This window comes from Chelonus insularis, unplaced genomic scaffold (genome assembly GCF_013357705.1).
Source record: "Chelonus insularis isolate UGA/USDA-ARS -01 unplaced genomic scaffold, ASM1335770v1 contig_131_pilon, whole genome shotgun sequence".
NCBI lineage: Eukaryota > Metazoa > Arthropoda > Insecta > Hymenoptera > Braconidae > Chelonus > Chelonus insularis.
The window spans coordinates 1791432-1814641 of record NW_023276372.1 but is presented as its reverse complement, the minus strand read 5'-3'; the positions used below and the strand labels follow the sequence as shown (position 1 = coordinate 1814641).

At 28.1% G+C, this 23210-nt stretch overlaps 1 protein-coding gene across 2 annotated transcripts in view; it reads left to right on the top strand.

Moving 5' to 3' along the window:
* The window catches only part of LOC118072218 (uncharacterized), a 31771-nt gene extending 9551 nt beyond the window's left edge, over positions 1-22220 (top strand). For both annotated transcript variants that reach the window (XM_035091912.1, XM_035091918.1), the window contains exons 2-10: positions 7381-7526; positions 11731-11906; positions 12131-12295; positions 13405-15409; positions 15492-17144; positions 20506-20751; positions 20901-21084; positions 21402-21679; positions 22084-22220. In XM_035091912.1, coding sequence (XP_034947803.1) covers positions 7382-7526; positions 11731-11906; positions 12131-12295; positions 13405-15409; positions 15492-17144; positions 20506-20751; positions 20901-21084; positions 21402-21675 — 4848 coding nt within the window. In that variant the 5' untranslated portion in view covers position 7381 and the 3' untranslated portion in view covers positions 21676-21679; positions 22084-22220. The remainder of the gene's footprint in view (positions 1-7380; positions 7527-11730; positions 11907-12130; positions 12296-13404; positions 15410-15491; positions 17145-20505; positions 20752-20900; positions 21085-21401; positions 21680-22083) is intronic.
* The last annotated feature ends 990 nt before the right edge of the window (positions 22221-23210 follow it).

Below are 23210 nucleotides of genomic sequence, written 5' to 3'. Positions count from 1 at the left end.
GTATGTCTATGCAAATATATGTCATTTATTTTATTTGCTAAGCTTTCATTCATCTCAATCTCTCTACAGGTTTTTTTTTCGTTTTTTTTTTTTTACTTCCAAAGGTGAATGCTCCTTTTTCAAAGATTTTATTCAACAAATCATCTTACTGTACTGAGAAAAAATAATTTATTCTTAATAATTAATTTTGTTTTTCAATTAATAAAATCAGAATTTTTAATAGTCGTAATGGAATATTTTTTATTGGTTACTTAAAATAATTAAAAAATAATTTATTAAAAAAATGTATATTCTTAGCGTGCTTGATTATTTTAATTTTGATTAAATTGATGTTTTGTTTGTTTTTTTAATAATGGTGTCTTAGAAAGTGTTCTTAGAAGTAATGGAACTGAAGTTTTAAACGTGATATGAACGAATATTTAAAAATAAAAAAAAATCACGTGAAACAAAATAAAAGGTCTTAAGACCTGTCAAAATATTCATAAGCATCAGAAATGATGAAATAAACTATCTCTGAATGTCGTAAACCTTTTCTGATAATTTTATTCACTCTTTTACTAGCGAAAATCATTTAATTTGATTTGAAAAATGCTGAAACTATTTATATAAATTTTTATTTTATTTTCACATGCTATTTTTTTCTCATCATAAACAGGTAATTCTTCATTTCCATTAAATTAAAACATTTTAATTAAATATTTATTTTTAAAAAAATCCAGTAAATTAATTTAATTTTTTTAAATAATGGCAATTATTTAAAAAAAACTCTTTCCAAAATATAAATATTATTTTTCAATTAAAATATTCATTCTCTTGATTACGCCATTTTCTGATTGGAAACAAGATAATGGAAACAACTAGAAAATTATAGGAAATGAGAAATTTTTTTTTAGCTTATAATTGTATGATAGATTTCAAGTTTATTTACAGATACTAGATATCAAATTTATTATTCAATTTACAATTATCGAAATCAAACAACATTATATTATTTTTTAATATTAATAATAATAATATAATATCTAGGATTATTTATCAAATTAATTGGATAATTTTTTCTGATATTAATCGTCTGTGGTCGACCAATATTCGCCTGAAAAGTGTCGTTATAACGATAGAGAAAAAAAGTATTGATTCGAACATGTACGAAAAAGATGACTTTGCAATATTTTGATGAAACTTTTCGTTAGGGTATTGCTGATTCCTAGAAAAGACGACTTTCTTAGAAAAAACGTAGTCACCTGGTTTATTTGCTGATAAATTATCCACTTGGTTACAGAAAAAAATCGAGTGGAAAAATAGAAAATTGAATATATATTTATATTTCACGTTACTTACCTTATTTACAAACTTTGAATTACATCCAATTTCGTGTCATTTGCGGCCAAGTCTTTAACATCGGAAGTAAAATTTTTTTTTTCTCCATTTCTGAAGAAGTTGGTCTCTGTTTCGAGCTGTTGAAAATATACTTTTCCACTTAGAACTTAACTTTTAGCCAATAATCAATAATTAGTGATTTATTGAACATAAAGTGTAACTAAAATTCCGAATAAATAAAAGAAACTCGAATTATTTATTTTCACTGATTACAAAGTTGCGAGGACATAATAAATAAATGGATAATTGGATTATAGATTAGTTGTGATGGTTGAAGAAATTGAGACCAGATTAAAACGAGTTATTTATTGGTTGGGGATGATTTATTATTATTTTATTTAAATCAACACCGAAAATCACACATTTAAAAGTATTTTATTTTAATGCACTACCCATGTTGAAATATAACTTCACCTATTTGATTAACATGATTAATTTTTAAACATTTTCAAGTGCATTAAAAGTGACTAAAATTTTAATTAAATCAAGGACGTCATATGTAGACACTTAAAAGTGCATTGAACAAAAACACTAAGATTCGAATTGGATTGATTAATATTTTTTTATGTCAAAAATAGAGCAATCAAATTCTGTGATTTTTAAATGAATAAGTTATTTAATGTTGAAATAATTTCATCACATTTAAGATAATTTAATTAAACAAAATTATATGAAATATTTTTATGTGCAGTTCTGTGCAAATTCTTGTATGCATTGTTAGATTTTTCAAGGATTACATGCATACCTTACTCTAATCTTTAAATCTCTCCTTATTTTTTCCGATTTTTTTGCCTCTTAGACCGATGAAGGGAAAAACCGAAGAGTTATTCTAATGGTGTAAAAACTAGAGATTGTATTTATTTGATCTTTGTGTTTTGCCGCTGCTGTAATCGTCTAGATAAAGTGGCTGCATTATACGTGATTGCAAAAGTCGATAGTAACCATTTAGCTATTTTTTTTTTTTTTTTAATAAAAACTCCAAACTATAAAAATAAAAAATATTTTTTATTGAAGAATTTAAATTTGATTATAGTTATATTTGACACTGATATTTTAGTTTCAGAATGAATTTCATGGATGGATATGAGACTAGGGAAACGTATGTAAACGACAAGATTTTATCAGACGATATCTTGAAGACTATTGAATGGATATTGATTCAAAACTTCCTTTCAATATATGTATATATCCTAAAGTAATATAGATCTGGTGAGATTTCAACTCAAATCATCCAAAATAAACTCGTAAATTTTTTTTTTTAGATACATTTCGAAGCTTTATTTAGATCCATTCATGTTAAATAAATTTCTTTTAAAATTAGAAATACCCACTTGGAGTTTAAACTCAACTCGTGACATTTCAAATGATCGATTTTAATATAAAAGTCTCAAACTAAATATTTGTAGCACAAAATTTATAAATAATATTTATTCAATCTTGACATAAACAATGTTGAATTTAATTAAACTGATTAAAAGTTTGATAATTTTTAGTTGAAAAATATTAGTAGATAAATTATGATGAATGATTAAAACTAAATAATTAGTTCAATCCATCATAAATAGTTTTAAATGATTCATTATAACATTTAATAAATAATTAACTCATTTTAGTAGATCATCTATTGATAATTAAAACCACAACTTACCACAAACACACAATTATGTCTACCATCTGATGCCACACACGAAGTTGCTATCACGATTTGGCTATTACACGTTGAATAATTCGAATTTGAATGATAACGATGTCATCATGTCCGACCGTGAGAGAATGTTTAAACTGTCATTATAATAATTAATTCAATCATTATTATTATTTCAAATCATTTTAATATATTATCCAACCCTTTTTTTTCGTCCTTTTATAATCCTTGCTCATAAGAGTGGAAATTACAATGAAATGTATTTGACCATTGTTTTTATATGAAACTTAAATCTCTATAGATTTTAACTTTACAGTCGGCTGCAAATGCGATGAAATTTCCAAGAGATTAAGTAAATATTTATGCGTTAAAAACATTTATTTTTTCAAATTTTTTATTCATTTTAATAAAAATAAATAATATAAATAATTAACGGATGATTTATTTTGTATGAAATAATTTTAAAACAATTATATAATTAATTATTATGTAATAGAGATGATAATTATCGATAATCAGTATTAAAATATTACATGAGTTGTTAGTTTAATTAGAATAATTTATAAATTAAAGATAAATGTTTTTAATAATGAATGATATGATGTATGAAATAGTGAAACAAAATATTCTCTCTTTAATATCATTTAAAATGATATCTCTTTGATGTATTAAATACTTGGAAAGATAAATTTTTCACTTCTTTGAACGAAAATATAAATGCTTTGTTAAAAAAGGAAGCTTAAGATTCATATTTTTAATCTGATAAATCGTCTGGAAATTAAAAAAAAAAAAAATAATGAAATAAATTCAGTGTAATTTTTGGTAATAATACATGTGTAGATAGTTTTGTTATTTATTGAAAATTATTAGATTTGATATTGGTAAATTATTTTTAGCAATTAAAAAATTTCAATAAAAAAGTACGAATAAAAGTAACACACATGTGGTGCTTTAATAGGTACGTTTGTCGGTTTTAACATTGATGTTTATCACTTGAATATTGCATGGCTCAATAATAGGAGTATAACTAGTGATAGGTTTACGATTATCATGTATTAGTGAACTGAAAATTATCGTGAGTCAAGGTTCATATATCTAGTGGAATGATGATCATGGCAATTACATAGTTTGAATATTTTATCGAGTATATTACGGTAGTTGCCTGTATTACACTTGAAACTCAAGTACTGATCACATCCTTTTTATTTAGCTGTGGTTGTACATTGAATGTTTGATGAAATTTTTTTGCGCCACAGATTAATCGATTATTTGAGGGAAGTGTTACAAAAATAATCTGATAAAATGGAAAAAATATTGTCATGTAAAATAGACCAAGCATTCAATTACTATTTTTTAAAGAACCAACACAAAAAATATTTTTGCGTAAAAATTATCTTAAAATATGATATAAAATTTACCTCAGTGTTGAGTATAAAAAAAATGAAATTTTTTAATCCCGGATTATTACTAAATTAATAATTACAAAGTATAAAATAATAAATATTCTGAAATGAGGAATTTTTAATTAGAAAAAAAATAAAAATTCGATACTTTAAATATTTCAATTACAGATTGACGAGTATTGGGTAATTGAAATTTTAAATTTTTTCCATTATTTTCTAATCTAGAATTTCTTATTCACGATCATATTTTACTTTACAATCAATTTCAAAATAAAATTTTTCATATATTCCATAATTGTACCCAAAAAATATTACTGAAGAAAATACTTTTGTCGAGTACTGATTTACTCTATTTACAGTAGAGTAACTGTGCGACACAATGACCGTGATAGATTTTTTATTTTAAAGTAGGATAATTTTTACACCAAAATTTATTCTGTGTAGAAAATGAACCAAAATGAATTATAAAATAATGTCAAAAAAATTTTTTTCACTGGGTAATGAAAATAGTCTAGTGAATAAAAAAAAAGATAGTTAACGTTTTCAAATGTATTTTTAATTATAGACAGTATTGAAAATAATTACAGTAATAATAATGCTCGTCTAGCCAATCTTTATGAGTATGAAATTGAGTACACTTAATAAAATACTCATGGTAACAAGTAAATTTGCTTAATGCCACACAAAATAGTTCAATTAAAATACCGATATTTAGTGACATGATCAAAATACACTTAATAATATTTATAAATAATTTTTAATTAAGGGTTTTATATTTTATAATGTGATAAAAAGCCATAAAATTAATGTTGATCGGCTTCTAGACTCTGATCGAGTATAGAGTCTCTTATCTTAAGTGAATTATTTTTTTTAAATTCATAATGAATGAAATAAAATGAGAAAGAGATAATAAATCACTTAAATAAAGTAGTAAATATTTTTAAGTTACTTTATTGAATTCATTATTAAAAATTTGGATTCCATTAATGATTTTCCAATAAATACCAGAGTTCGAAATAGTGATATTAGTAATTGATAAACATTTATTAAACATTTGAATAAGCTGTGACTATAAAATTTATTTGTGACAACAACCTACATATAAAGTGTAGTATTATTAATAGGTTCTCTGAGTATTTATTTATTTACTTTCATTCAATATGAGATAAATTTGCTGATTATATCATGAATTATTTCAAGTATTAAATATTCGCTGGTTTACTTAACATAATTATAAATAAAATTTACCTGTTGTTAATCATACCTAAAGAAAATTCACTTTAAAAAAAAAACCTTGCTAATTAGAAAAATTAAAGAGCCTCTCGGTAATTAAACCAACTTAAATGTGAAGGTTACTTTTTTACATCATGTTCAACAGTGTTTTTATCTTTTTTACTTATACTGAAGGTTTTCATTTAATTTTATACATTCGTGAGTCATTTATAAGCTTAACAAACAAAAACAAATCCTTTACATTATTCATAAGAATACTGGATGACTTAAAAATTAAACTGAAATGCTTGAATAATAATAATAATTAATTTTTTTTATCAATGACAAAAAATAATAGATAAAAAATTTCTTTATTATTATTATTTATTATTATTTATTATCTTTAATATAAATATAATTGTTGAATGATAAAGGTAGTTAGTTTTAACAAAATAATTAACCAATTTATAAAACTAATAATACATAGAGAATGCAGGCTTTTATTATTGATATCCTGGAGCTAAGCTAAGACTGACTGAAACTTATACATCCTAACTTGTCTTTTTTTTCATTTATTTAAGTCTTAATGATATATTTCTAGTTTCATCTATTCATAATAATTATTGCCACTGATTTTAACAATAATGTTTAAAAAGAAAGCTTTATTGCAACATTAATAGATAATATGATAGCACACAGAGTAAAAAAGTACTAGATGAAAATCAAATGGTTGAAAAATTGGTGTTAAAAGTCGATTTATCATGCTGAACGGACAGTAAATTGATTAGGCTTGTTGGAGGAAGATTGGCACATCACCACTTTGAGTAGTTGAAAATCATTCGTCTCTGGCACTGGACTGAATTAAGGTTAGCAGCTATAGGTCATTGCTGCATCGAGCATCAATCAGTTAAGAGCGTTAATCTAATTCCAATGGAAATGTGCTTCATTCTATAGATTTAAATTCTCAACTTCTCAACACTTATCACTTTATTCTCAATCAGTAACTCCATCCAGGAGAAAATAATAAGTTCCACACCACTTATTACAGTCATTCTACATTCAGTTATAAAACTTTTTTTTTATCTTGCTAATTCTTATTCATAATCCATCGTTAATTGGAACTATTTTTACTTAATTATTTGCGGATTATTTTTACTTTAAAAACTATATTTAGCTGAATAATGAGTTGGGTTTATGAATAAATATTTATTGGAATAATTGAGCAACAATGTGTAGAGTAGTCATAAATTCAGGTATTAAATGAGTTGAACAGATGGTTAATTTATAATTCGTTGCACTCATCAAAATACTACACAATTGATTCTGTTTGAATTAATCAACATTATTAATTAATTCAAAAATTAGTTAATATTTAACAAGAGTCAGTAGCGTTCCTAAAAATTAATGTCACTTATTAATCATCTCCAACTTCATGCCTGGACCTTTGCCAAAAAGTTCTACAAATTTTTAATAACTTCATTTGATTAATCATCATGATAAATAATATAACACTTGATAATAATAATAATAGTTATGCTTATCAATGTGAATATAATGGAAAATGTCAAGAGAATTCAAACTAAAAAAATCAATTAATTATTTTTCTAGTACTTTTATTTTTTATTATAAATCTACTTCTTCAGTTTAATTAAAATTTTAATCCTTCAATAATAAATAAAATAAATCTAAATATGAGAGATTTGAGATCAATATAATCTACATTTTATCATCTTTTATTTTTAGAATGTCAAAGGAGACAACAGAAAGTCCTACATTGCCGGTTTCAGCAGGAGATGTTCTTGCTTTGAGAGGAACCGGCCTCGTCGCCGCAGAAACATGGGCTTTACTCTGCCAAGCTGCCCAGGCCCTCCAGGATCTCTTTCTCTCCAGTATGTACCTAACACATTTTATAAACATCTTCCAATATACACTTAACCATGAATAATGTTAGAGCTTCAGCAAGCTTCTATATATATTTTTTAAACCACAACCAAGAACATGATTCAACCATTTCTGGATTATTTATAATTGAAAAGTCTCTTTAACATTTCATGACGTATTGTTAAGATTTCTTTGCTTTAAAAAGGTTATTTTATTGTTATATCAACGAACCAATGAGGTTTCCAACGTCATGACAAATTAAAAAATTACCTTTTGTCATGATCTTTCTTTAGGTCTTGTGATGTGTTTCATATTCTTTATTCTTGATAGCTTTGATGTCAACGCCATTTTAATGAAGCTAAAACTCAAGCTCTTTTTTATAAAATATAATTCATAATTAAGGAATAAAATAATGAAAATATTTGCTTTAGCTATAAGCCACGTTGATTATTAATCAAGCAAAAGATTCTCTTGAAATTTATGTAATCTTTATTTAGATAATGACCTGGAATAATTAAAACATTCATTATGAATAACCTTTATTATCAAATTATTTTTTTTTTTGAAAAATAATTATTCTTATACTTGATATATAATTAGTTTAAAATTACTTTTATCGATGATTGATTGCTTGTTAATTATTCAATAAATTATATCAAAGAGTTATAGAATAGTTTTCAATATGTGGATTAGTAAATTCATTACCTGACTATATGAATGCATAAATTATTTTAAATACTAATCTACCTCTTTGAAGGCATTACAAATTATTGCTTGATGAAATTAATATAAAAAAAAAAAAAAACGAATTTATGTAGAAATAAATAGATTTATTGATTATTTTTATTTTTAATAATTGTTCTAGTACTCAATAGCTTATTTATTTTAAATTGAATAAAAATTTCATCCACATTTTGACTTTAAGATTTATTTTATATTTAATTGAATATATTGAATAAATATTGGGAGCCAATTAAATTTATGTTTTCAAGTAAGAAATAGCTTTGAATGAAATAGAAGATTGGGGTAGACTTTACTACATTTCCAATCAAAATTAATAAGCATATTGGTTTTAAAGTAATAATACAATATATAATTATTTCATTATTAAAATTTAATTTAATCAATAATATCAATATGATAGGTATCGATAACAATTTTTTTTTGTTACAACAATTAAGAGTAATTTTTTTTTTTCAATTGATTTGTATCTTTTATTGAGAAAAAATAGCAAATGTAAATTTTTCAAGCTTTATATTAGTGTTTATAAAACGAGTAAAAAATAGAAATAAATATATTTTAAACCCCAATTTAATTGAATGACATATTTTTACTGCACGAAGATTTTTAATTGGGAGTAGATTGAAAAAAATGTGACGTGGAAAAAATTAATAGTGAAGATATGATAAAAAAGAAATGATTGAATTAAATTTTTTTCTAAAATAATTTTTACATTATTTATTTATATATTTTAGAATCTTATAGATTATTATTTTTCAATCTTCAATTAACATTGTTTTTTTTTCATTGATATACCAATAAAGAACTTAACTCAAGATAATGGCATATTGATACGATCAATATTTCAAAAATATTTGACTGAATACATTAACGTCATAACCTATCGATCTTAACTTTCATGATATCATAATGAAATGAATTGATGCTTGTCAAAACATTTTTCCAAGAGTGAAACCCTCTGATCAAGCAATCTCCTTCAACTAATATCTAGGGCTCCTAGCTGTTGACCAAGGCAATCAAGGAGATCAATGATCAGGATAATTTGGGTATTAGAGGCAGGTAGAATTTTTCCTCAATGAAGTTAAATTTGATTTTAAAAAGATACCTAGATAATGTAATAAAAGTTGACAACTTTACAAATATTTTTCTTTCTTATAAAACTTCATCCTAGATAGTATCAAGATGTATTCATCATCTAATGGGTTCTGGTAAACATGTATTGTTGTACATAATAAAATATCCTGTCAGTGATAGGTCAGTTGTTGAAAAAGTTTTGATTCTTGTTGTATCTCCAGGAAATACTTATTTTACTTTTTCTATACTTCATTGAAGATGCAATTTATTACAATACTAGGAAATTTATTCAACATAATAAATGATGAAGTAAACTTCAAAATTCTCATGAATAAGATAGATTGTCTTCATATCTAAGTTGGTTAATATAAACTACTTTTGGTATACTTGTCTCAAGCTCATGTGATAAATTTATTCCAACATAAGCCTGGAAGAGTGCTTATTCTCCAAGGAATTGAAGAAACAGAAGGTACCTTCTCTAGAAGACCTTAGGGTCTCTTATTCTAGGATTACAGAAAATCCAAAATGACGTTTATTTTTAATCCAAGTATTTTATAATTAAAAATTTTATTTACTGTATTTTTTATTTTTTTATTTTTCTAAATACTCGTAAAAAAATGTTTTATTGAAGCAGTGTTTATCCACAGGATTAAAGGACTCTGTTTAAACAGGGTATATAAATAGCCAGTGAAAATCTTCACATAAAATGAAATAGAAAAGCATGGAAGTGGATGGAGGTATGAGAAAAGGTGGTAATTCCAACATATGAGGTTTACTCAATGCCTGAGGAACGTACATAGTCCATGTCCTCTATATCAAGTAAAGGATTGCTCCAATTCGACTTGTCTATGAGAATACATTCCTCAGCACATTCCTATTATCACAATAAATACGTGACATTCAAGCTAATTCAATTAATGTCATTAGTGAAAATTGTATGCCCTTGAATAATTTAAATTTTAATTAAAATCTAAAGAATTATCATGTTGAGCTAGAAAAATCAACAAGAGGGGAATAATCACCTGGTCGATGCATTTGTGATGTAATTATATGAGATGATGAGAGACTGAAATAATATATTGTGCAATTGGGAGGCTCGAAATTTTTTAATTAAAATACCTAATATCACCTCTTCAAAAGCATCTCTCCAGTCTCCTTGGCATCAATATGTCAACGAGTTCTGAATTTATGTCAATGAGCTGTCATTATTATTAAGTGAGTTTATTCTTACTTTAGAGTTCAGTGTTGGTTACATGATAAAAAATCAGTGGATAAATTATCTTCAAGAGTTTGAGATTAAAGGTTGATTAAGGCAGCTTTTATTCTCATGACAATCCCACCAAGTATTTGATAGCCTGCTAAGAGGAATTGTTGTTTTTTTTTTTGGACGATTAGTAATTGCCTGCTATAAAATCATCTTTGATTTAATAAGCTTCTTAAAATAAATCTGAATAAGCAAGTTATAGCGGAGATCTATTAAAGAGAAGTTAAAGTCAATAGGTATATCTATTTGTAGTTCTTGAGAACAATTATTCTGAGAATAAATTTAAGAACTTCATTCAATCGATGACTCACAGTGGTTTATTATTAAATAACTTATTGCAAGGCTAATTGTAAGTTGTGTGTTTTTACTTGGTAACTAAATGAAGGTTTTATTTTTGTGTTGGAATGAAAGAATTCACTGTATGATTTTTATAGCATTGATAACAGAAGAATGCAAAATATTCAAGTCACATCAGCTTCTTCAGATAACTTTTGAATTTATTGCATATATAATAACATAAATCCAGAATATCTACCTGAATTCTCAAGATTCTTTTAAATGAACATTGAAAAATGTTTCATAGGAAGTTTTTTCAAATTATCATTCTAAAAGAAATCAAATGATATGTATTCTTTATTATTCTCATTAAGGAATAATATTTTATTTTTAATATCATCATTAAATATGGATTTTATAAAATTATGAGATACTTGATTTGCAAGACAAAAGAATGTTTTTATCACAGATTTTTTTTTTATTTTTAATTTAAAATACACTTTTGAGGGATGAAGAGTTGTAAAAAAAAGTATGAAGAAAAATTCTAGATAAAACTTCAATTTATGTTCTAAAAATAGAAAAACTTCATACCACATTATTTGTTTATTGTAAATAATATTTGTTATTTTTATTCCTTTTGTCAGAGCTTATAAATAACGACCTATCTATGATTTATCATTTAAACAAATTCCTTCCAGTTCAATAAATAATTTCATTGTTAACTGAATGACAAAAGTCTCATTTAAGTAACATTTGAATAACGGGTTCAGAATATTGACTCTGTTGTCTAAATATATAGCAACAAATCGTATTGTTAACGCAAGATTAAAATAATCACCTTTCATCCATTATTACAGACAGTGGAGTTGTGGGAAGTGGCTCGCGGGCGGGGCCCGTGGTTACACCTCACACCCTCGAACTGACACCAAGGGGTAGAGTAACCCTGCAAGTGGCGCCTCCAGAAACAGCACGAGCATATTTGCCTCCAGAATATAGACCTGGTCGATTGTATTCAGATACAGAGTCAGAAAAGGTATGTAAATGAAAAGAAAACGGGTAGAGAAATTAAATGATGATGAAAGACATGCTGATGAAAAAAAACATAAAAGTAAAATGGAAATAAAAAAAAAAATCTTATGCATCAGTAGGACATTTACTATTACTGTTGCTGGTTAAAAAACAATCCATCAATGCCACACATGATGAATATGCGAATAAAAAGTAGAATAAAAATGTATTTTATTTTTATCTGTACAGATGTGGATGTATTCCCTTGGTCGAGCTTTATTGGATACCACTCCAAGGGTTGCTGCTCTGACAGGCTCTGTGTCAGTTTCACCTCCTTCTGCTCTTCAATCTGTCCTAGCAGCTATGACTGAACCAGATCCACAACGACGAGCTTCTCTTATGAACCTTTTAGATGTATGTTTAATACATAAGTATTCAAATTACACGATAATTAATAATTGATTATTATACAAATTGCTTCATCATTATAATGTTAAATGAAAGCAATTAAATTCATTTAAATACTTACCACTGAATGAAAGGTGTCATTTTTATATAATCAAGTGGAATGAGGATAATGAAGATGATGAACATTTCATTTGAAAACTTTGTACTCTACTTTTTCTATTCTTTTTTTTATAAATTATTGTTTTATTGAACAATAAGTGACATGAAAATTAATCGATAATAATTACTAAAATAGCTTGGAGTAAGGAAGTCATTTTAAAATAAAAAATTTCCGCGATTCTCTTTAATTATCTAATTAGAGAATGATCATTAAAATTACATTTTAATGATAAATATAATTAATTTAATATTTGTTCTTATTACAAAAACAGAATATTCTCATTAAACTAAATTATTTCCTGTACGATTGAGGTAAAATGCTTTTCAAGGTAAATAGAGTTAATTAATTTTTTAAATTACAGTTCAAATGAATGTTGAATATAGCTTTCGGTTAACCATTGGTTAAATGACATTTTAATAATTAATTATCAATTATTAGAAAATTAATGAGAATTGTCATTCTGTATTTATTCATTGGATTGAATTTTTTTTTTTTTAATACTAAACTAAAAAATTCATTGCTCACCAAAAACTTCATGTCATGATATTTTTATTTCTCCTTTGCTTGTGCTAATGATACTATTTATAATATATTCCATTTATCAATTACCATATCCATGAACTGCTGCACGATAATTTAGTTGCATGCAGTTTATTGCACCACCGATTTTTTATTTAATTTTCAGAGTCAATTGTTATTAAATAAAATACATTTGAAATTAAATTAAAATTCATTTTTGAGTTGGCAAGTAAAATTATTACACTGACTAGATAAAAATATTAAACATTACAGTGAATAATTTATTTTAAATGTCTCTTTTAATACATTCATTTTTAACCATAAATTTATGAAGATTGTTATCTGAAATTTATTACTATCTGTCATCGATTGTTTATTTATTACGTTTAATTTTTATTAATGATTGTTTATGAACGATTCTATTTGTCTATTCCAGGTGATATCGGAGTACTGTCGCATGCGGTTGCTGTCAAAACCATTTACACATATTGTAATGGATATGTACTGGGAGGTGGTGAGGTCACCTCAGTACACAGCACGAAAACGGGCTACAACACATCAAGTAAGACAATTACATCCTTACTATCATCATCCCCGGCGTCACCATCCAACTAAGAACAAAAGTCAACCTCAAAATCCACTTTCGGAAAATAATCAACAGTTGTCAGGAAACCATCACTATTCTAAACATCAAAAAGGAAATCTTTTTAAAACTCAATCACGAAATTCACGATCTCATCCGAATCTTCCGAGCTTGCTTCAAGGAGATCAACGGATATTGCAAAGCGCAAAGCCTCAATTTCAATCTCAAGTCGATATAAAATCTGGAAATATACTTTTAGATGGTCAAGTAAGTCATTCTCGAACAAACTCTCAACCAATTTATTCCGAGTGTTCATCAAAAAATCCATTGATTGGTGGAAGAGCTGATAATCACGTTGCTGAGCCGATAAAGAAAGAAAATAATACAAATGGAAATGTTACAAAACCTTCAATCAGCGGCAGTAGTGTTTATAGTGAACCAATTTATGCCTTTCCAATCAAGCCATTTCTCAGTTCGCAAGATGTAAGAGTCAATGGTTTGTCGGCTGTCAAGTGGCATCCACTAGCTGAACGGAAGGATGTTTACCCTCAGCCAATTCCTATAAAAGAAAATCCCCGGTCTGGAACATGCTGCACCTGGTCTCAGCCAAGCATCGCCCACTGTGTGAAAATAAACGAACACATGCCATATCAACATGAACATAATCCCTTGCATATTAATAATAATAATAACTTCCCAAGTCAGTTTAACCAAGCACAATTACCAAGACAGTATTCTAATGTTGAGTTGCCGGCAAATAATCACAACGTCAATCAAGATTCTCTAGAGCTGAGACAAAATCTTGTGAGAAGTAATACTACTGAGTTGAATAGAGAATTAAGGAATGTTGTAGGAAGTAACGATGACCATTCAAGTCATCAACAGCAACAAAAACAGTATTTAAATCGGACACAACAGAATCCGGAGTCTTCCACAATACCTCAAGGCCTCCATAAACCAGTTCCACCAAAGCCACCGAGAATAGGATCAAATTTCAATGGACAGGCTGTACTTCATGCTCAGAATAATAGCTCTTCACCACCACCACCGCCCCCAAAACCACCCCGAAATGCTGTAAGGAATGGGCCAAGGGCTCGACGTGGTAAGCCTATTCAAAGAGCTCCTTCGAGATTATATCGAACCCTCAGTGGACCAATGCGCTGTTTTAATAATAAGACACAATGTGTTGGGCCAGAGTTTGTGGTTAGAGCGAATCAGCCGCCAAAATTATTATCGGTGGGAGATGCAAAAGGAAATAATGTAGGCAGACTGGTAGTAATTTTATTATCTGGACAGCGGATTGACGTAGTCTGTGATCGTCAGAAAATAACAGCTGGAGAATTGTTTCAATCAATAGTTCAAACGGAACAATTAGAGGAAAATTTTACACTTGGACTGGCGGCTTTATTAGCTGGGGACTTTGCTATGCTTCCGCCTGAGATAAAATTACACAAAGTAGCACCTCCAGGATGGTTAAATAACGACAAAAATAAAGGACCTTTATGTCTTCCAACTAGTTTCATGCTATATCTTAGGCAAAGATTCTTCTTACCGTCTCTTAGAGGTATTAGAAGTTGGATATCAAAACACTTACTTTATCTTCAAATAAGACGGTGTATATTGGAACAGCAATTAGTTTGTACTTTACCTCAACTTATAAACTTAACGGGTTTGGCTTTACAAGCTGAGTTTGGTAACTATAACGAGAATGAACACGGTCGGGGTAATTATTTTTTGCTTGAACACTATGTCCCGGAAACTTTGATTCTGAGTACTCCTGATCAACCGAGACCACACTTGAACTGCAATATAAATGTCTTGACAACTCAACTCCATCGAGCCCATCAAAATAGACGAGGTTTGATAGCTTTTTTATTGTTACTTTTAAATATAAAACAATAATCTATTCATCACTAATGGTTTATTATTATTTCTTTCAGGTTTAGATGCAAATACTGCTGAAGAATTATTTATTACACATGCGCAAGAACTTGATGATTACGGATTACACCTTTACATCGCTACGATTGAAACAAAAGCTTTGAAAAGAATCATTGAGAGGCTTAAAAAAGCTCAAAGCTATATTTGCCCTAAAGCTAGTGCATCTTCGTGTAGTATAAAATGTGTTTCTGCTACTGAAAGTACTTGTAAATTGGACAATATCATTGATTATCCTGTTGCTAACAATATCGATTACAACTCTGATAATTACAGCAATTTGAATGCAATTGTTTCTGCTCCGAATGATCAAGAAGTTGATTACATAATTAACAGCAATGGTAAAGAAAATGTCTATATGGTTCCAAAAAATTCTTTAATTATGAATTCTATTGATATTGATAAAGATTTAAAGAAGAATAATGATGACAAAAGTAAAACAAAAAAATCTGAGTCTAAAATATGGTTTGGTGTTTATGGACAAGGAATTAAACTATTTAAAAGAGCCGGACAGTTTCGAGAAGTTTCGGAATTAATCAAATTGCAATGGAAGGATATCCAAACTTTGAGTTATAGTAAAAATAACCTTGTTATTTACACTAAGTTTAACGGTAAAAGAGTGAAGTTTAAACTAAATATGGATCACAAAAAAAGTTACTATGCTTTTAAGCTCACTTCTCTGCATCACCAATTCTTCTTGAAGCTTCGATCGGAGCTTACGTCACTTCAGGGATTAATAAAAGACTTTGGAGTGCCATTATCCTTGGAAAATTCGGTAACTTCGCCGTTCAAACAAAAGATTAAAATAAGTAAAATGAAAATATCGATTGGAAATATTGGAAAAATAAAGATTAATGATGACACATGTAATAAAACAACTTTAGAAGATTATCAAAATAAAGAAAATGAAAATCCTGAGAAAGATTCAAGTGATTGGCAGCCGAAAAATAATGAAGACTCCGTTTGTTATACACCGGAAGAAGAAGACGACACATTGTATGCCCAAGTGAATGCACGCCTAGAACCGGAAGGAGCTTCAAGAGATACAGAAGATGAGAGTGAACGATCTCAAATGAATTTTAATGAGAAAATAGAAAATACCCAATATCCGGCACTATTTAAAGAAGAAAAAATATTTATAAATAACTATGAGAGCATTGGAAAGCTTTGTGATCGTCAACAAATTATTTATGATGTTCCTAAATCAAAACCTTTAAATAATAATTATGATGCTTCGAAAGAGGCTGTTATTCAGCATCCTGCTGAAGAGCTATATGCAGCAATTAATAAAACCGGAAATTCAAAAAAAAATGATGTTAATAAGTATCGGCTTCCTGAGCAAATGTGTAATATTAAAAATAAGGAGCTTGATATCAAAAGTATAATAAAAGCTAAGTCATCGAGTCTTCCTAATCATTATGATAGTTCTAAGCAAAGTATTCAGGGATCGTCAGTACGAACTCCAAGCTTGCCGAGAAGGTTAGGAGTGAAAATGGGAACTCGTGCGATTTACAATAGTAATTCAATACCAAAAGATTCTTCGGATGACTTGGAATTGCTCTCTACACAGTCTGATACGACTTTATCAATTCAGTCAACCGTTTCTGCACAGAGTTCACAACAAGAATCTCCTATGACTGAAGCATATGTATTGAGTAAGTATACTGTTTATATCAAGCTATTGTTTAATATGTTTCAATATTTATTTATTGAATCAATAAGTTCTTCATTTTTTCAATATTATGCATAGCATTTCTGTAGCTCTGTTGATGCATTAATTTGCAAGAATTCTACACTAATTCACGGATTTCAATATTCATTGATTCATTTTTATTCAATTACCAAGTCAATTTTATTAATTAATCATTCAAATGATGTCAGATTGTCAATATTGATTAGCTACAAATCTTCAGATACAAAATCACATTCATATTTGTTTCAAGTGTGAATACCTTTTCATAAAGTTTTTATTATCCAATTCCTATTGAGTGCATACTAATGATCCAAGTCCTTGGAAAATAATCAAATTTATGATGTTATCTTAATTAACATATCTATGCTTATAGAATATTTATTCAATTTAACAACAATACAGTATTGCTCTCGACTTAAGTGTGAAAATTATAGCTCATAATTTTCTATTGTGTGCTATCTCTTGAAGCATTCACTAATGTGGAGCTCTGGCTTCCGAGAACGTGTTTTATAATAATAATTAGTTTGCCAGCTCCTCCTTTAATATTCCTATTGGAACATACCAAGTCACCTTTGTCCTTTACACTTCTCCCAGATGGCAAATTATACGAATAGAAAGCTTGGCATTGAGCTTTTTCTCATTATCTGAGGATGATGATCTTCTGGGATATGTAAATGCTTCCTCATGGAAATCACTGACCACTAGTTCTCTTAATCACTAGATAAACATCAAATGTTTGCTTTTGCCATTCAAGCTGACCTTTTGCACACATTCTCATTATTTATGTTATCAGTAGCTCTTGAGAGATCACTTTCACATAATGCATTATAAACTTCCATGCTCTGTGTTATCATCAACACCTACTATTTTTATTATTCTATTCTGTTAATAGATTTTTATGAAATCTTCTGTTAACAGTCTCCATAGTTGAGACCTCGTAAATGCTTAAATGCAGAAATTATTCTCTTATCCTTCGACACCAGAAGTAGAATATTTCACGATCAATACACTACAACATTATTGTTTATGAAAGTAGGTTTTTTAATGACATCTCGAATGCATTATACGCTTACTTGTACTCCATGCACCAGTTATATAACATTTTAGTTTCAATAGCTCGTACTCTAATGGGATTCCTGTATAACACCCATTGGCAAAGATGTAATATCCTCTTGCTTCAGGATAGGCGTTTAGTAACTTCTGGTATAGTTGTAAAACAATCCTAGAACTTATAAGATCAGGGCGAAGCTTTTTGTGCTGGCACCAACACATGGGTAGTAAGGAAAAGTGAAATAAATGTATCTAGTTTGGGTATCTCGTAAAACACAATGCAGATTCTCTATCTTGTGGGCTTATTCTTGGTGTGTAAGTTTTGAAATTGTTGCCCTCAAATAACGATCTATTCTTCAATAGGTATTTGTTTGTCTGACTTGAGACATTCTTGGAATTTTCAATAAGATATGGAATAAATTCCTAAGACTTGCAAAATTTATTTGTTAGATTTTTTTCTGATAACAAATAAATTTGAGTGAGGAATAGATATTTAGCATTTTTTTTTTTTTTATATTCTGATAAATTTAACTTTTTATTTTAAAAAAGAATAAAGTTACATAGATTGAAACTGATAAATATCAAATCTTATTGAGTTTATATTTGTCAATTTCAGCAAAAGTTTACTGAGGCAAAACTACAAATTTCAGATTTTTGCTAATTCTGCAAACATATTTATTTTGATTGCAGTTCTAGTAAAACTTGACTGCTAGGTTATCAAATATAATTTGACAAACTTGTTTGCATCGTCTGCAAATAATTTTACGATTCTCACTTTTGCAAATAAAATTTATCTTCATGAAGATAATTTGCATTTTTAGTTAGGAATGTTTTTTTTTCAACTTCACTGGAATGTAATTAATTCTATCTTCACGTAATCATACTCATCTTACACTTTTTTCTGTCATTTCTTTTTTCTCTCGAATAATTCTTCTCTATATTCATACAACATTTGGAGCATTTGTTCAAATTTTTCGTCTGTAAAATGAATCACCAAAAGTGATGGTATTTGTTCAACGTAGTGTTAAGCAGTATTCTTTAAATTATGAATAATGATAATGCCCATGTTCAGAATCACGCCAATAAATGCTGTCAACTCTTCTATTGTCACGTCAACCCAGTTATGCCAAATGGAACGTTCAGATAAATGCTTTTCTTGTGTTTTCGTTCTGGCATATTTATTCGTTTGTAGAACAGTATATTCTGACAATTCATCAACAAAAAAAAAGTTTAAAAATACGAGTAGGCTTTATGTATTGAATAAGCGAGTTTGAGATTTTTTTTCTCGATATTTTGATTCGTATGAACAATTCATTTTTCATTGGTACTCATAGTTTTGTCAGTAACATCACTCCAACACAATAAATACATCTGTAAAAGTGTCTACTTTTTCACTACTGCTAATTTCTATTACAATGTCACTTGAGAATTCTAATTGCATTGCTCACCATTTTCTCGGAACTATTTCAATATCAGAATGGTTGTCAAAAACAATTATCACAACCATTATCGTTGTCTACCATGCTATTCATCAAATGAATTGTCTAGGGAATTCAAATAAAACTCGTTACTATTTTCTACTTCATGATTTACATTTTCCTTTAACTTTCGCTTTGTCATTTCGAGTTAAATACTATTTGTTTTAATTAACTATTTCAACAGGTTAGAAGGAGTTAATTATTTATTCGAAACTGGCAAAAATATTCTGAATAGTCTCATAAAATATTCATTGTATTTTTTTAACATGTTGAATCAAAATAGCACACATGTGGAATCATTCCATATTGCAATAGCTGAGAGCAGATGTGCTATTGTGAAGTATTAACATTTTTACTCTTTTCATGAACTTTAAAAGTACTTCGTACAAAAAACTGTATTAAGTCACATTTTTCATTTTAAATGCTTAGTTTTTAACCGGCTTCGAAAAAGAGGGGCTTTCTAGTCTGTGTATGTATGTGTACACGATAGATTTTTTTTGTGATTATCTCCAGATCCAGTGGACTGATGTCTACCACACTTTTTATGTTACTACTGTTTCCTAAGAGTGACATAGTTTAATTTATTTTCGATTAACGCTAGTTTGTTTCATGACAAAAAAAAAAAATCTTGTTTACTATATTTTTTAATTAAAACGGAAAGAACAGCTTAGTAAAAAGAGCAAGAAATTTTTTCATAAGTTTATATGAATGAGTTAATTGCAATTGAGCTATGAATATTACTTTGAAACATTGTACAAAGCTAGTATGAAATTAAAAATAAATTCTATAATTTAGATGCAGATATAAGAGTGGACGACGAGTCTTTTCATCTTTCCAACGACGAAACAATGTCAACTTCACTAATGGCAAGACTTGAAGAGTTGTCATTTGCTGAAGAAAGGATTCTTTCAACGATTAAACTCGAAAGAGGTCACGGCGGAAGTATTGGACTTCAGGTGACTGAAGGAAATGATGGAGGTGTCTACGTCCAGGCAGTTTCTGTTGGTGGATCTGCTGATATGGCTGGAAACATTAACAAAGGTATTCTTCTATCACTTTATTACATCAACTTTTTATGTAACAGCAAAAGAACTTGTTAAAATTTTCTTTACCCTTTTTTACCTTTATCTATTTAACTTAAGTGAAAAAGTTAATTAACTTTATGTACTAAAGTAAATTTATTTTTCTAGGTGATCGGATAGTTGCGATAAATGGTCAAAGTCTTTTAAATTTCCGCTATGAAGATGCTCTAAAAATGTTACAAAATAGTTCATCTGAAACAGTTGAACTTGTTCTTTCCCAAGTAACTGAACGTGCTTCTAAGCAACAAAACCAATTTCAGAACACTAACTCAGTCAACAATCACAACTCAAAGTAAATATTGTTTATTATACAACCAATCATTTGATTAAATTTTAATTGTCTAACAATATTTGAATTATGTGAAATTCATCAATAATGGAGTAGATAATTTCTGTCTTTATGATAATCTATTGCAATTGATGAAGCCAATAATAATGATCATCAATCAAAGTGTTACAAAAATCAATGTAATATAATTCAGTGATGTAAACTCAATCATATTAACGATTATCATTGACTATGATAGCATATTATCTATCAAGAATTTAATCATTATCAAATATAATAATAGAAGATTGAATACGCTAAGAAATTAATTATTGTTTCAGTGAACATTTTAATAAAGGCAACAGTTCATCAGATGTCCATTCATCAGTGACACGAGAATGGCTACCTCGAAAATTATCAGATCCCTTGGCATTTAATCAAAATTCATCAAGTACATACAATAGTGCAAGATCGAGTAGCATGGACAATTATGACGTACATAATTTTTATAATATTGATAGAGCAGTCACGAGGAATGGATTAAATTCAGCAAGTTTGTTATTGTCTCCTGAAGATTTTGATGTTAGTACATCAAGCCATCAAGTCTTCATATGAACAGGTATTCATTATTTCTAATCCAGTCAGCTGAAACCTTTAGTTTGTTCTTAAAAGGTCTTTATTCGATTAAAATATTGATTTATTGTTAATCTTAGTCTAGTAGATGAGTTCCGTGTTGAGGAAAAGAGCGAGGGAAGGGCAAGCTTAACGTAATTTCATTTGTAGAAATAAAACTCGACTTTAGTTTCTTACTAGGTGCTAAAGCTTCTGGTTACTTCTTTTTTCTAAAGCTCCGTGATTTTTTGATTAGTATTTTTTTTATTTTTTATCACAGTATTTGTAATTGATTAATTAAAAAAATAATTGAGTTAAAATGGATCAAAGTACGATGATTTTAGTGGATTAATTGGTGTTTTAGATTTATTTTAAATAAATAAACAAACTTGATTTTGTTTTTATTTCTAGTTAAAAGAAATATTCCACCACCCGTACCATGCCGCCGAAAGAAACGTAAGCCTCCTCCTCCTCCAATACCAAAATTTACCGAGACCATCAACAAAACATGTGAAACTACAACTGCATTGAAGTCTCAAACAAGTTTTGATGAAAAAATTCCACAGAGCCTTTATAATAAAAAACATTCGATACTCAAAAGTGATCACAATCAAGTAATTCCCAAGAAAGAATTTGAAGTTGATGATGGAACAATCATTGGAAGAAACTTACCTGAAATAAATATTTATAAAAAGAATTCTGACTTAAAATTATTAAATCACAAGGAAGTAATATTGTCTTCGGCGAAACAGACTAGAACTAATAAATTGAAAAAATGTCCACCACTTTTATTTACTGCTCAAGACTTTAAAGATGTCATTATTTCCTCTCAAGTAAATGACAAAAAAATGTTGACTTTTGCAGATAATACCAACAGATCTGGATCATTGGGTGAGTTTTAAAGTAGTTTTTACTTGAACAAATATAAAAATATACTTCATATATATTACAAGATTTTTATTTTTTAACTTTTTTTATTTTATATAAATTTCTTATAAAACGGATCAATGAAGCAAGAGATTGATATTTAAAAAGTGATTTTACAATCTAAAAATGTTAAAAAATCAGAGTTGGTTTTATTTATTGCATTTCTTTTTCATTAAAAAAATATATTTTATCAAAAAGAATTATTTAAAATAAGTCGGATAATAAATAATCGTATTCATTAATTTTTTTTGCAGATAACGCCCACTTGAACTTTTTGACAGACAAATATAAAGAGTTTACTTCACAAACTAGAACGCTTGACTTTCCGCCAGTGGAAAAAACATTACCTCTAAAAAATTCATCAAACTTCACGAAGACGCCAGATAATAAAGATATATCCGATAAAAATCACTCTTCTGAAAGTCTCGAAGATTATCCTTCATCATCGTCAATTGATATACAGAAAAATGTAACACCAATCGATCCCCTTCAAGAAAAACAGGTGACTTTTCATAAATATTCTGCCAAGTCATCACAAAAACGGACAATAATTTCGGACCTAAAAGAAAAAGATAAAGATGATATCAAAGCAGTAGGTAATTTATCTGGAA